Source organism: Nannospalax galili, unplaced genomic scaffold (assembly GCF_000622305.1).
Source record: "Nannospalax galili isolate Female #2095 unplaced genomic scaffold, S.galili_v1.0 scaffold572, whole genome shotgun sequence".
NCBI lineage: Eukaryota > Metazoa > Chordata > Mammalia > Rodentia > Spalacidae > Nannospalax > Nannospalax galili.
The window spans coordinates 767,468-782,714 of record NW_008331829.1 but is presented as its reverse complement, the minus strand read 5'-3'; the positions used below and the strand labels follow the sequence as shown (position 1 = coordinate 782,714).

General features: G+C 39.0%; 1 protein-coding gene across 1 annotated transcript in view; it reads right to left on the bottom strand.

Annotated features, from left to right (window-relative positions):
• Positions 1 to 15,247, bottom strand: part of Nlgn1 (neuroligin 1) — a 775,769-nt gene that overhangs the window by 5,856 nt on the left and 754,666 nt on the right. The window contains exon 4 of the mRNA XM_008826943.2: positions 2,462 to 2,647. Coding sequence (XP_008825165.1) covers positions 2,462 to 2,647 — 186 coding nt within the window. The remainder of the gene's footprint in view (positions 1 to 2,461; positions 2,648 to 15,247) is intronic.

Here is a 15,247-nt window from a genome sequence, read left to right as displayed (position 1 = left end):
AATTTTTTTAATGTCTGTGATGTGTTCCTAGATAACTCTAAACTATTCAAAGAATCAGACAATGCTGAATTACATCTGTTTTGGTTTTTGGAAGTCTTTATGAATCCATTTTTAGTTTAATACAGCAAAGACTACCAGGGAAAATTATAGAGGCACTGACAATTTAACAAATGCAAGAGCTGTTTGTCAATATTTGAGAAGAATATTTTACTAATTAAATTGTTTATGACATTTAAAACCTGGTAGTTTAAAAAATAATATTCCATCTTATTTCAGGAACTTGACACTAAATATACCAAAAATTATTTAGCACACCATGTTAAATATTGCCTTAAATTTACATACCAGAGGATACCTGGAAGGCCATTTATCTTATCATTATTGAGAGGGATTTATTAAGTATATGTGAGACATGGCTGACTCCTGGCAGCTGCAGACCTGAGCAATGTGCAGGTTTTGTGGGGTTCACAGTCTTTAAAGCTCATGTCTAGCTTATTCTTCATAGGGCCTTGTAACTAGCTCAAACATAAGTCCATGCAGATGCAGAGCTGTTTATAGAACCATTTGCCTCTTCTTACTGGACTACCATGTGATGAGCAAATGATTTAACTGATTTGTCTCTTCATCCAACTCTCATTGGAAACTGGCTGAAAATGGCATTAGGACCCACTGACCCCAAGAGTTCTGTGCAGGTTGCCTACTGCAAAGTTAATGGAATATCTAACCTGATTAATTAGAAAGAATCAACTTTGTATTTCAAAATCAGTGCTTTCATTACAGACCAAAATACAGTCAATTAAAAATGTGCTCATATTTATTTTCATGGCATCTCAAATTGGAATCTTACTGCTACTGAGTGAGATGCTATATTAACTGTCAATCAGTTAAGTTGATATAAAATGTGAAGTATTTATTAATGGTTACTCTCTGGATATTACAAATGTATCTTTGATAACTAAAATGTTCTTTGTATCATTTATGACTAAAGCAAATTTTTTATGTCTAGTGCACATACCATATCATAGTATTACAATTCCTGGGGCCAGAGAGATTGTTCAGTGATTAAGAGGGTGTAGTGCTCTTTCAGAGGACCCAAATTCCGTTCTTAGCACCTAGGCTGGGTAGCTTACAACCTCCTGTAACCCCAGCGCCAGAGGACTATGTTACCATAGTTTCCCCAGGCAGTGGTAATCACATGCAACACTCACACGCAGACACACATACAAATAATTAAAAATAAAAAAGATTAAAATTAAAAAGAAATTAAGATTCTCTATGAATTCCACTTGACAGAGTGAACACAAGTTCCTCACATGTGCAACGACTGTAGGGGAGCAGAAAATCAAAGATGGTCAATATTGATGAACACTCTCTATCTTCCTCTCTAATACACATAAATAATGCGGGGAAAGTATTTGCTTTGTGGACTTCTTAAAGAACACTTCATGGCCAGGTGTGGCAGCACACGCCTTTGGTGCCAGCACTGGGGAGACAGAAGCAGGCGGATCTCTGTGAGTTCAAGGCCAGCCTGGTCTATATAGTGAATTCCAGGCCAGCTGGGGCTACAGGGAGACCCTGTTTCAGAAATAAAAACAAAACAAAACAAAACCCTCTTCTGTTCTTATGGCTATTTCAAGTTGTTGATGGAGTGGTTGGATGCCTAGCAAGATGGCATCCATGAGGGTCTGCGTGACCAGTCTAGAGAGGCTCTTTGGGGGAAGAACATCAAAGTTAGAAAATGGAAATAAGAAAACTATTTTGTAGACTAAAGCAGGCTAGAGCTTCATGCTGCTTTGCCAAGGTTTAGGAGAGAAAAAAAAAATCAACAATTTTGGAGCTGAAAATGGAAAAACCACAAAATCAAACGTGATTTTCTTTGTAATCAAAAGCTCTCCTAGTGACCTCAGTGCTTTGACAATTTTGGATCACGCATGCAAAATAATCAAATATCCATTCTCGTCTCACACAACATGGGGGTCATATGTTTCCAGACAAACTACCTTCTGACTACCTCATTAGTACCATACTGATAAAGGGCTCAAGATGTCTGTTTTCTTGAAAATAGATTACATGCAATCCCTAGGTTAAAAAAAAAAAATTCTTTGATTTTGATTACCAAGTGAGTAGAGAGGGCAGAAAGATGAGTCTTTGTCTGATTTTCCCCTAAATCAGCCTTTGACAGAAAGAAAAATTACTGTGATGTTAAGTGTTCTAAAGTGTGCTTAGAAGAACGATTTTACCACACTCCATGTGAGACTGAGAAAAGAGTCTGGCAGAAATTTAAACATGCACAGAGAGGCTAAGAAACAGCTTTAAACAGTTGTGTGACCTAACACTCAGTTGGAACAGAGAAATATATACAGAGCATCACATAATATTGATGGCGGTGGCATGCAGACACCAAAATTGTCAAAATTTGCAACCTGCATAATACCTTTGGTTGAATTGCTCCAACGGTTACCTTCAGAATAATGGGATAAAGTCAGCAGATTGACACACGACCCCCCAGCGCCTGATCCAAACACAGTGATTCGTAAGGGGTCGCCACCAAAGAACCCAATGTTCTCGCTGGTCCACCTTAGGGCCTGGATGAGGTCAAGAAGCCCGTAGTTTCCTTTGGCAGCCTGATCCCCTGTGCTCAAAAAGCCTAGAAAACAGAAACAGAAAGATGCCTTAGGACTATTGTTTCAGTTGACATGAATTAAGCATCCATCAGGCCTAAGTGTGCATGAGGTCTGTGTTGATAAAAAATGAGAACAGTGCAAGTGCTTTAGTAAAAGTTATTTCCCATCTGATCAAGTAATTGATCTTAGGAAGAACAGCGATGACTGAAACCCTAAAAGTGGTGTTCAGCTTCCCCACATGCTTCTGGTTTATGTAGAAAATAGGTCACAGAGGCGGGTAGAGAGAAAGGATATACTCTAAAACATCTCGAGACACATTCCAAAGGCCAACTTATTTGATGGACACAGGCAAAAAGTGTTGTGAAATACAGGGGAGTATGCAGTCTACACAAAATGCCATGTCAATCTCAAGTTGCTTGTGGTCTAACTTGGTCAGAATTCACATGTGTAGTATTGTGTGCTTGTGTGTGTAGAAAGGAGTAGTTTCCCTGGAGTTCTGAGAGATGTGCCTTAGTAATTTCTTGAAATAGAATGCAACCCTTTAGTGTTATGTATCTGCATATAGTTTATCAATGATGTACCAAGATTAAGAAGGAGTCACATGGGACCAGGCACACACTTGAGCACATTTTTAGATGCCTTGAATATCAGTATAGAAAAGCAAAGGCTCAAAGAGTTCAGATTCTGATCATTTCTGGAATGCTCAAACTCATACAAGGCAGTGAATCTGATCATGCGGGATGATATAAGGTGAAAAACAGAACAATTGAGGAGGGAAAGATTGAAAGGACCCAAAGTGACAGAACAGCAAAGGCAATAGAGAAGGAAACTCCTTCAGCCAGGTATAGTAGAAACATCTGGAATCCCAGCTCTCAGGAGCCAGAGGCAGGAATGTTACTGCAAGTTCAAGGCCAGCCTAATCTACATAACAAGTTCCAGGCCAGCCAGGAAGGACATAAAAATGTCAAACTTGGGCTAGAGAGATGGCTCAATGGTGGAGAGCACTGGCTGCTCTTGCGGAAGACACTGGCTCGATTCCCAGCACCCACATGGTGGCTGACAGCCATCTGTAACTCCAGTTCCAAGGGATCTGATGTCCTCTTCTGACCTTCAGGACATTGTATGACATGGATGCCCTTACATACGTGCAAGCAATATACTCATACACATAAAATAAAAATAATAAAATCTTTTTTGAAATTATCAGAGGTGCAAGAGATGTGATTTTCTTACATGTGGAATTTTAAGGGGAAGAATCAAAGATATGATTTTAGTATTTTATTATATTCATTGTTTTGCTAACTCAATAGCTTTTATAATACATCTATTATACATTTTAGAACACACATCTATTATCTACCATACTTTATTGCTATAAATAGTAAAAGATAATACTTCATAAAATAGTATATGAGTTATTTATATGGAAAATGTTCGTTATATGAAAATTGATTAGTAATACTCAGAGAATCTCAATAAGCTTATGGAAATAATTTTTATAAATTCTGTTATTACAGAAATAGAGAACCAATATGATAGGTCAATATTTTGATTAGGATACTTGGTGATTTATAGAAAATCAGCTAAGAAGTCAATCATATTTGCAAAAAACAAGCGATAGATTACTAGTAGCTATCAGAAGAGTAAAGAAATCTATAATCAAAACAGTTATACAGACAAAAGTACTTTCTTAGGTTTTATCTTGTGTGTGTGTGTGTTTGGATGGGTTGATGCAGGTGCACATGTGACACATGGGTGATGGGACAGATTTTGAGTGTCAGTTTTTGTCCTCGACCTTGTTGAAGGCGGGCCTCTCGTTTGTGCTGCTACATGGCATAGTCCAAGGTAGCTGGACATAGAGCTTCCTGTCAGTACCTCTGTCCATCTCTCAAACTCCATTTGGCCACCTCAGGAATGCTTGGATTGCATATGCATGCCACTGTATTTAGCTTTTTATACATGAGTTCTGAGCAACCAATGTGGGTCATTAGGCTTGCATGTCAAGCACTTTTGCCCACTGAGAGATCTTCCTGGCAGAATAAGAAATTCTTCAGTTTCACTGCAGGAAGGAGTAGATGAAAACAAACCGTCTTGAACATCTTTGAAATGTGTGAAGAAATGAAAGTTGGTTAGGCCTCCTTTTCCTACAAGATCAAAAATCCCAGGTAAAGAACCGTTATCTCAAACTGGGTTGTATGGCACATGCCCAGCCTCTGGCAGAGGAGAGGTAGGAAGATCACAAGTTTGAAGCCAGCACAGGTGGTAAAATGAGAGTCTGTCTCAACAACACCAGACTTACCCAACTCTAGTTCAGTGTGTATGTGCACATGTACACACACCTGTATATGTGCATACATTACCTAGAAATAATAATTGCCCTTGAGTTTGAGTTAAATTTTAACCAATGTTTTGAAAAAGCATCTTTCTGCTCATTATTTTTGTTGAATTCACATAATAATGAGGAAATTTCTTTGATGTCTTCTAACGTAGACCATTTCAGATGCTCAAATAGAGAATAATAAAAAAGAAAACAAAAGCCTGGCAGGGAAATCTTTTAACTTCATTTGCCTTTTGTGAACTTTGGCATAATATGGAGTCATTAGTTTAAGTTTATGAAAGATTCTGTTACAAATATTTTGATTTATAAAGACAGACCAATAACATGAACTTTGAAAACAACATTATGGAACGATTACAACTAATGGGTTAGAAAGTTCTGGAATGATAAAGAGGGAGGGAGGAAGGGAGACAGAGAGAGAGAGAGAGACTACCAAGGGGATAAGGGCTGCAGTGGTCTAAGTAGTTTATCATCTATAATTCTATATCATACACATACTCAGGTAGAAAAATGATTTCAGAATAGAACCTAAGCTGCTCAGTGCAAAAATAATTTCCATTTATTCCCTTCTGAAACAATATTGAAAAACTCTAGGTACATTCAAATAAATCGTCACATCTACATGGAATTGACTTAATAATAAACATCATTCAAAGTGTATCTTGTGGAGAACGATCATAATGAGACAGCTGACTTCACGTGAACCGAATAGCATCCCTCTTACAACTTCACTGTTGGTGTATCATTCTACCACCTTGGCTATGAGTCCGTTATTTCATAAACCAACACTATAAAAATATGTCAAATCTCTGATAAGTAGAGTCTCTTTATATGTAGTTAAATCATTTACTTTTAAAAATAAGTTGAACCCAGAAAGAGTGTTATTAAACTATATCCAGGAACACAGAGAAAAGTATTTGGTAAAAGTGAAATCTTAGTCTTAGAATGTCCAGGTTCTCTCTCCGTCAAGTTGATTACTCACTCAGTTATATTTTTTGTATGCTACGGTATATTTGAGTCTATCTACCATCTATCATCTATCTAGCTATGTATCTCTCTATCATCTATCTACCTATCATTTATCTATCATCTATCATCTATCGATCTTTCTATCTGTCTGTCTGTCTGTCTGTCTATCTTATAGCTAGCTATCATCTATCTATCATATTTCTATCATTTATCTATCATCAATCAATCAATCTATCATCTATCTGTCATCTAACATCATTCATCTCTCTTTCATCTACCTACCTACCTATCCAACATTATTTATTCTGAAGTTTCTATTATCTATCCTCTATCATCTATACACACATCTATTATCTATCAGTCTACCATTTGTCATCTAGTCACCTATCATCTATCATCTATTATATATTTAAATGCCAACATATCTACTGTTTATCTGCCATCTATTTATATCCACTGATCTATTAATTTATGTATTTATCTTCTACCCATCTATCATCTCTTTCTATCTACTGTCTTCATCATCTATCTATATTGATTTACCAATTGATTAATTTATATAATTACTCTAGTTATCTAATCTTTCTGTAACCAACTTTGGCTGAATTTATAGTGCCACTTAGAGTTTTATAACCAGGAAAAAAGGCTCCTCTCATTATCAACTGCACCTAACCAATCTATCATGTCTCTTCAGACCTGGTAGATCAAACAGGCTTGTATGCATTTTTTTTTATTGAAACACCATCATGTGATTCATTCAAGGTCCCAAAATGAGGAAAGTTTAAAACATTGCTGCTTTCAAAGAGACAGTTTGTTAATTATCCAAGTGATGAGCCTTGGTGGCATTCTTGACGTCCTTTTATCCAGCGACATATTCATTTAAACTTCTTTTTTTCATTGAGTTAGCTGCTTCATCCTTAACAACAGAATAGCTTCTGACAACTGGAGCTGGAACTCTACATTGAACTGCCTAACTGTAGTTCAGCTATAGGGAGACTCAATTTTTCAGTCTCCTGAGTGCCACTTACCTTCATGATTAGATTTTTCCCTTGGTGTCACCTTAGTCACTCTTAATAAATCATCACAAATTCACTTGTCCTTTTCTGCCTTCACTGTCAACTCCTAGAACATGTAGCTCCTGGTTTTCCTCACACAGTCACACTTTACTGTTTTGAAAGTTAGAACAGCGAGGACTACAGAAACACTCCATCTCTTTTCTGCAAGGGGAAGGAGAGTTAGAATCCACTGCCCATTCAGCTATTTAATTTACTTGACTTGTGAACATGTAGTCTTCAAATAGAAATCCATCACTTTTCTTTAAAGCAATTGGAACCTTAAGGATGTCAGAGTTCATAATGGCAATTATGCACAATTATTTTACTGTTTCCTTTGTCCACTACATTCTATTTTATAATCTACAGACTTGTCCAGCAAATAGCATATATTTAATATTATTCCTACTTAAAAAGTTTTTTTTTTACCAAAAAACAATTCAAGTGCCATCCCTGTGTTAAGAGACTAGTTCAACTGATCTGGTCAAATCTACAAAGCAGGCTTAGCTTCATTTGCAGTTTTCTGGGTCTGGACTCTGGCGGCTATGATTGCCATCAGGTATGAGAGAGAAGCTAGGTAAGTGCACCTGGATCCATAGGCACTAATATAAATTATGCAAGGGAAAGGTAAATTAAACCAGATAATTACTGTGATGAAGGCAGTGGTTTGTGCAACTGCTGTTATGTAATGAGCTCACAGCTTATTGATACCCAGTGGAGCATGGGAATACGGTACTCACTGGTGCCCCCATCTGTATTTGGTCTTACCTCACAGAGATATTGGTAATGTCTTCAGAATGTAGAAAAAGAAACTGCATGTTTTGGTAGGAATATAAAACAGAACAAAAAGCAAGCAAACAAAAAACAACTAAAGTCTTCAAGAAGATGGGGTTGGGAAGAATAGAGGGTGTCCAACTTAGATGTCATCTAGGAATGTAGAGATTTAAGATGCAATAATTCGGTACCATACATGTACTTCCTCCACTTTTAGGGGTGGAAGCCATATTTGAATACCTGTGTATAGCAGTTACTTTTCTGTTGTGTGATAAAATACCATGACCAAGGCAACTTATGGAAGAAACAGTTTATTGTGCTTATAGTTTCAGAGGTATGAGCTCATCATGGCTTGGGGTAGGGGAGAGTTGGAGCAGAAAGCTGAGTACTCACATCTTCAAACAGGTACAGGAAGGAGAGAGAAATGGGCCAAGGCTATGAACTCTCAAACCCCATCCCCAGTGATGAGCTTCCTCCAGAAATGCCACACCTCCTGAAGGTTCTATGACCTTTCCCAAACAGCGCCAACAACTGGCCAAGTGTCCAAATACTTGCAGCCTATGTGGGCTTATTCAAACCACCACACTATGGTTCTCAATTTCTGGAACTGCTAAATACAGTGTAATCATTTTGGAGTCAACACTATGTCATTGCTATAAGGCAGTGAGAAGGAAATTTGCAGTGTTTTAGCAGTTCTGTTGCTGGATACAGACGAGTGTATTTGGCTCTTTGAGTCAGAGTGATAAATTCTTCAAAAGGGAGACAACTCAGGGAATTAACTAGTCCAGCAAGAAGACTCTGCAAGGCAGTGAGGCCTTCTCATGGTATCAAAGGGGCACTGAGGAGCTTCCATTTCAGACATAAGAGAGCTGAGAGTATTGGACTCAAACCTCAGATCCTTCTAGAAATCCCATGTTCTAACCCCCAGCTCATTTGTTGTCAGTCCCTTCTTCCTCTGCATCGTCTCTAGCTCTGACATTAATCCTCACATGACTGACCTGCTTTAGGACCATTTCCTTTCTTGCAAGACTTGGTTTTCTTGAAATCCTAATTAGCCACTTGATTTAAAACATACCAACAGGCACGCCTATTTTCCATTTTGTTAGGAGATGTACTTTTGGAAAGGGTTTGATTTTAATAGAGGGATACAGATCTAAGAAAATGAAATCTTTATGGTAAGATATGATGGGGTAATTTACCTCCACGTCTCTTCATAAATACCTCAAATTTTCAATGTTGCTGTAACAGAGGGTGTTTTAAATCTCTGAGGGTTGGGCATTGTGGTGGTTTGAATGTGAAATGTTCCCAGTGGGCTCATGTATTTGGAGACTTGGTTCTTAGCTGGGTGTGCTGTTTTGAAAGCTTGTAGAATCGTTATGAGGTTGAGCCTTCCTGGAGGAAGTGAGTCATCAGGTCATAGGCCTTGATGTTTGATAGGCCAGTCTCACTTCCTCTCTGCCCTCTGCTTCCTGAGTGCTGACATGTGACCAGCTACCTCCTATTTCTCCGGCTATGTCCCATACCATGGTGGACTAAGAAAAGTAACATAGGCATGTATGAACAAGTGGTGAAGCAGCAGCATCAGCCTCCATGTGCACTGGGGGTGGGGTGTCTTTTTAACCTGTGATACTTGGGAAATGGTGCCAGGAAGTTGGTTTCTGTTGATCATTTCTTCTTTACCATACCAAAGCACAGGCAACAAAATAAAAGCTAACAGAGAAGTGGATCTACAGGAAACTTAGTGATCTATAACACAAAGGGAAGAACTGGGCTCATAATGGAAGAAAATGATTGGAAATTGGGGAAGTGTCAAGGCTTTTGCACCAAGCTTATGTAAAGAAATTCTATAACAGAACAACAAAAAAAATATCCATTGAAATACCATAGTTTGCCAACAGGCGGGGGACCATCATCATGCTGTCCTGGTTTCATTTCCATGACTTCTGATATCATGAACTGACAAAAAAACTTTGGGGAGAAAAGGGTTTACTGCAGCTTACAATTCCGGGTTGCAGTCTACCATCCAGGAGAAGTCATGGTGGGAAACATCAAACAACCAGACACAGCATATCTACAGTCCAGAGCAGAGACAGATGAATGCATGCATGCTTACTTGTTTGAGTCAGCTGGATTTCTCTAGTCTGATACTGTTCAGGACACCCTGCTTAGGGAAGCGAACTGCTCACAGTGGGCAGAGTCTTCCCACAGCAATGAACTTAAGATAATCTCCACAGACACGCCTACAATGTAGACAATCCCTCATTTCTCTTCCAAGGAGATTCTAGGTCAGGCCAAGGTGACAAACTAACTGGCATGCATGCCTTCCAAGAAGATGCAGAAATGGCAAATGAGCACAAAAACATGTTCACTTCACTACCTACTGACTTGGTGACCTGTTTATTGCTTTGTTGTGAGATAACTCCTTTAATGATGTTTCTTAGGGGAGAAAAAACCAGTTACTGGCCAAGGTTTCTGGTTGCTGGTATCAAGACATGGAAGCCTATGGTGGGGGAAAAAAAAAAGAAGGGAATTTCTTGAGATACCTAGAAAGAAAACATCTGCAGATTTGTTTTTGTTTGGCTTTTCAGTCCCCAAATGCTAAGATTTCACAATCTCCAAGTTAAATGAGTCAGATTACCCCTATATTATATCTAATTTATCATTATGTGATTCTTTTCTCCAATAAGGCTCTTTATTTTAACCAATTTATCCTGATCATACATAGTTATTGAGAGAAAGAAAAGGAAGAAAAGGCTTTGATTCACATGTCTCAATCATGCAGATCAGTTCTCTTCTAAGAACAGTGCCAAAAGTCAGACATGGTGATATACACCTGTAATCCCAGCACTCAGGGCCAAGGATGATAAGATCTAGGTCAGCCTGGGCTATATAGCACAACCTGTCTTTAAAAAAGAAGTTCAAAATACTGGGCAGGAATAGGCAAAACGCCAGTTCCCATTGCATCACCCTCTTCTCCCCTGTTCCGGGCTGTTAGAGCTCACTCTTCCTGGTCTGCCAGGAAGTTTATGCAGTAGGGCCCTCAGTTAGGCTCTTGTAGCATATCTCGCTATTTCAATCTGGACAGCAAAAATTCCCGTGTGCTTGAATAACTGCTCTCTTAATAATTGAAACAGAAATATAGGATTCTTCCTTCTGAAAGAACAAACTGCTGTGAGTGGGGGAGGGTGCCCAATAATTTCCTGCTTTCTTTGTTTAAGCCTGACACCGAGCCGCCAGGATGGTTCCATGTGGGAAACGTCTGCAGAATTAATCACCAGAGCTTTAGAAACAGTAAGGAACACAAGGGTTCAACGTCTGTACTGTCTCTAGTATCTATTTTTCTCTTTCCCATCGTAACATGTGTGAGCTTTGAAACAAACATTTGCGATTTGATCATATTTCCTTTTTCTTTGTGAAATTTAATCTTTTTTTTTTCTATTTTTTTATTGAATTTTTGTGAATTTCATACACTATGTTTTGATCATATTTGGACCCCTCCCCCATCCACACTCTTTTTGTAACAGCCCTGCAGGATTTCATGTCTATCATGTCTATTAAGACCTATCCAGTCAAGTTTCTGTCTCCACATGTCATTGCATAGTAGCTTTTTCTTGACCTGGTGCCCTCCCCAGTGTTCGATTTACACACAGTGGCTGCTCTGTCCTAAGTGCTGACCTAAAGCACGAACTTCCATATGAACCAGGTGCATTTGTCTTGATGGTAGCAGTAAACCACCCGCCCTGCAGGTGTCTTGAGGGGAAAGTTCTCTGAGGTGTAAAGTGTGGGGATGCAGTAGCTTTAAAGGAAGAAAAGCAGAAGTCTTGGGTTGAACCTAACTGAGCAGAGTTCAAGGACATGGACTAGCAGACCAGCACAGAATATTGGCTCAAGTATGTAATGTTGGAGAGGCCTTAGTGTTATAGAGACACTCAATTGACGAGGAGCTGGTGTATAGTCAGGGCACAGTGTGACGTTGCATAGCACCTTTAGTCTTCGTTTCCTGGTAGAAAACATTACCAGTAAAGTCTGCCTGACAGAATTATCATTGTTAAAGCACTGTTTTCTCATGCAGATTGAGTTTAATATGTACTAGATAGAAACACCCTGTATTTAAGCAACCTAATTTAGTATTTTACTCATTACTACTCATTTTAAAATGTAAAACATTTACATGATCTGAAGACAGACCAGAGTAGATCACTAATTTCATTAAGATGGTTATGTTACAGAGACTTGTCTTGAATTCCTGATTGTCCCGTCTCAGCATCTAGATGCTAGGATTAGAGGCTTGTGAGCTTCCATTCCATATGCTGTTTAAACTGTTCTCTGAGAAGTTGGTGTACTGCTTCAAAGGATGCTTGCCCTCTTAATGATGCTGTAGTATATGTTTTAGCTTTATTTGCTGACAAATTATTATTTTAAAAACTGCAAACACATGTAAATAATACATTTATTTTTAAAGCACAGAAATAAGAGCAAAGGAGAAGAAGGGAGGGAAGAAGAGGTAAAGGGAAGGGAAGGGAAGGGAATGGAAGGGAAGGGAGAGGTGGGGGAGGAGAGCTAGGAACCACTGAAAGAAGAATTAGTGTGAACGGGGCTTTTCTTTCTCTTGTCTTACTCTGTAAAATGTTCTCTTATTGTATTTTAGGTGTGAAAGAAATATTTCAAAAGCAGTAGAAAGTGTTACTGTGTATGCTTTGGATGTCCTATAGTCATTTCTCCCTCCCTCCTTCCTTCCCTCCCCTCCCTTCCTTCTCTTCCTACCTTCCTCTCTGCCTGACTCCCTCCCCATCCCCCTCAGTCCTTTCCTCTCCCCCCCTCCTCCTCCTTCTCCCCTCCTCATTCCTTTCTATCAAATGTGAAGTAAAATGTTAAACTTAGTTCTACCATTAATATTCTTCAACTCGAACAGTTTTGTGATCTGTCTTCATTTCCTTGAGCAGGCATTTCTGCAGAATACAGGCTAGCTATTATATAGGATGTTCCTGAATTTAGTTTTTCCTATATTTCTACAGGATTGTGCTCAGATTATGAATTTTTGTCAGAAGACCACGGAGATCATGTTATGCAATCTCACAGCATTAAAGAACATGCTGTTTGCTTACTGGCCACTTGATTAGGATAGTAATTTGCTAGGTTCCTCCAGTACAAAATTTTGACATTTTTCCCTCTGCAGGGAGTAAGTATGAACAAGATTTATTGAGTATGTAATCCTCCTTGTTCTCATGACTTTTACACATGAATATTAATACCAGTTGATGGCTCTTATCAGAAGTAAGCATTAATTTCATCAAGACTCTTCTCCCTGTTTGTACTTCCTCACTTGCTCATTTACATCACTGTGGATTCATGGACTCTTCTTCTGTTTGAGTTTATAATCTTTCCATATCATTATTTAATCTGATTAATCTGATGCCTAATTCAGCCCATTCTTGGGCAGCCAGAGTCTGTTAACCCTGGCCCTTGGAGGAACCCTGGGTGCCTCCTTCACTTGAGCATAGTATCCATGAATTCATCTCTGCAAAGTACTTGGGAACTTTGGCTTGATTAAACATTCAACTCTTAATCTCCTACATGTTGTCAGGAAGACTTCAAAGACTTCACCTGCTTCTGAACACTTAGTCTAAATTGGGTATGCATGTATGTCCTAGGATTGAGTGATAATTATTTGTTTCATCCATCTCTAGTGAGAGGATAGTGATGTTATATGTACAGTAACAATATTCCCGATGCCTATAAAGTGACTATTTCTAAGCACCTTTTATGCTAGGAAAAAAATGTAAGAGTATACATAACACAATAAAATTAGCCATACATTTTACCTGGGCTATCCAGTGCATGTGTGAAATAAGGAAAGCAGTCACCAGCTACTTCTGACATTCCTCAGACACAGTCATAAAAGGTATGACTACATAGCTCCAAGATAAACTGACTAGAGACCCTATACTGATTTTCATTTAATAGAACTATTGTGCTTTGAGTCTGAAATATCCTCTAGGCTCATGTCTTTTAAAACTTAGTCCCTAGCCAGTGGCTCTATTTTGGACAGTTTTGGAACCTCTAGGTTGTGAAGCCTCAGTGAGAAAGTGGGTCACTGAGAACAAGACCTTGAAGTTTAGAGCCTGGCCCCATTTCCTGTGCACTGTCTACTACTGCAGACGCCTATGACCAGCTGCCTCTAGCTCCTACTACCACGCCTTCCCTGTCACAATGGACTGTATCTCCCACAAGCTGTGGACCAAAATAAACTCTTTATCCCATATGTTGCTTCCTGTCAGGTGTTTAGTCACAGTAATGAGCAGAGTATCTAATACAATGATCCATCTTAATGAGCATAATAGATTCAAAGCTGAGAACCAAGAATGTCATATGCATTCCACAGCAGATGGCACAAAGGAACATGAGAGAAGTGTCAGATTAAAATAATGAAACACACAACTAAAGCTAGAGTTCGATCACCATCGATCTCTGATCACTCTTAAACTTTCTGAACTCCAGGCTGCAACCTCAGCTTTCTTACTCCCTGAATTTCGGATATAAAGATATTTTAAAGATTCAGATTCCCAAACAATTCCAGTTAGCATTTCTTAAAAGATGAACAGATGAACCCTGTATCAATGCCATATGGTCTGCATCTCAGTGCAGCTGCCCAACATACTCGAAAGGACACCAGAGCAGGGACCCACAAGACCTTGAGGAAAACCACTAATTCTATGGCCAGTGTCAGCAGTGCCAGCTGCTTGCCTTGGGGAATCTTATTTACTAATGTCAAAGAAATTTATGATAGCTTTGAATGAACTGCTAACAATTCATCCACCTAACATTAAAAATTGGTACAACTTTTTTGCTTTGGGGTTCCATTCAAGTTTAAGCAAGGAGGTATATATCGGCCCATATGATATGTTGATGACACTATTGTCCAAATCTCAGAGTTTGTTTCCACGCGAACCAGGGAAGGCCCACCCAGGAGAAAATTATTCCAGTAACTAGGTCTTCCTCTGGGTAAATTTTTCGAAAGTTCTCCTGTCCCTGCAATTTCTGACGTTACTGCTGGTCTTCAGCTCAGAGGGTCATGGAACGCTGTTCAATAGTGAAAGAAATATTGAAACAAGCAGAAGGTCAATTTAGAAGAACCAATGATCTGAGTCTCCCTCAGGGCGCCCTCACATTAAGCTCAGATTTGTAATTGAAAATAAATCTTTCATGCCCGGGTGACAAGTCTGAGGTCCTGTCCTGGGTGCAGTTTTCACTAAGCATTATATTTTCCAATTTGAAGTCCCCGTCCTTTTCAGAGGATTTGACCTGCATGCCATCATGGGATGTTGCCTGACAGTGATTAGCTATTCAAGAAAGAAGTGAAACTAATCTCTATATTAATATACATGAGGTGGAATAAGGAAGAACCTGAAACTCGAAGGCACAGAGACTGATGTTACAAGCTGTGCAGGGAGGCGTATTCCTCCAGATCTCCTTGCAGAATCAAACCCTGG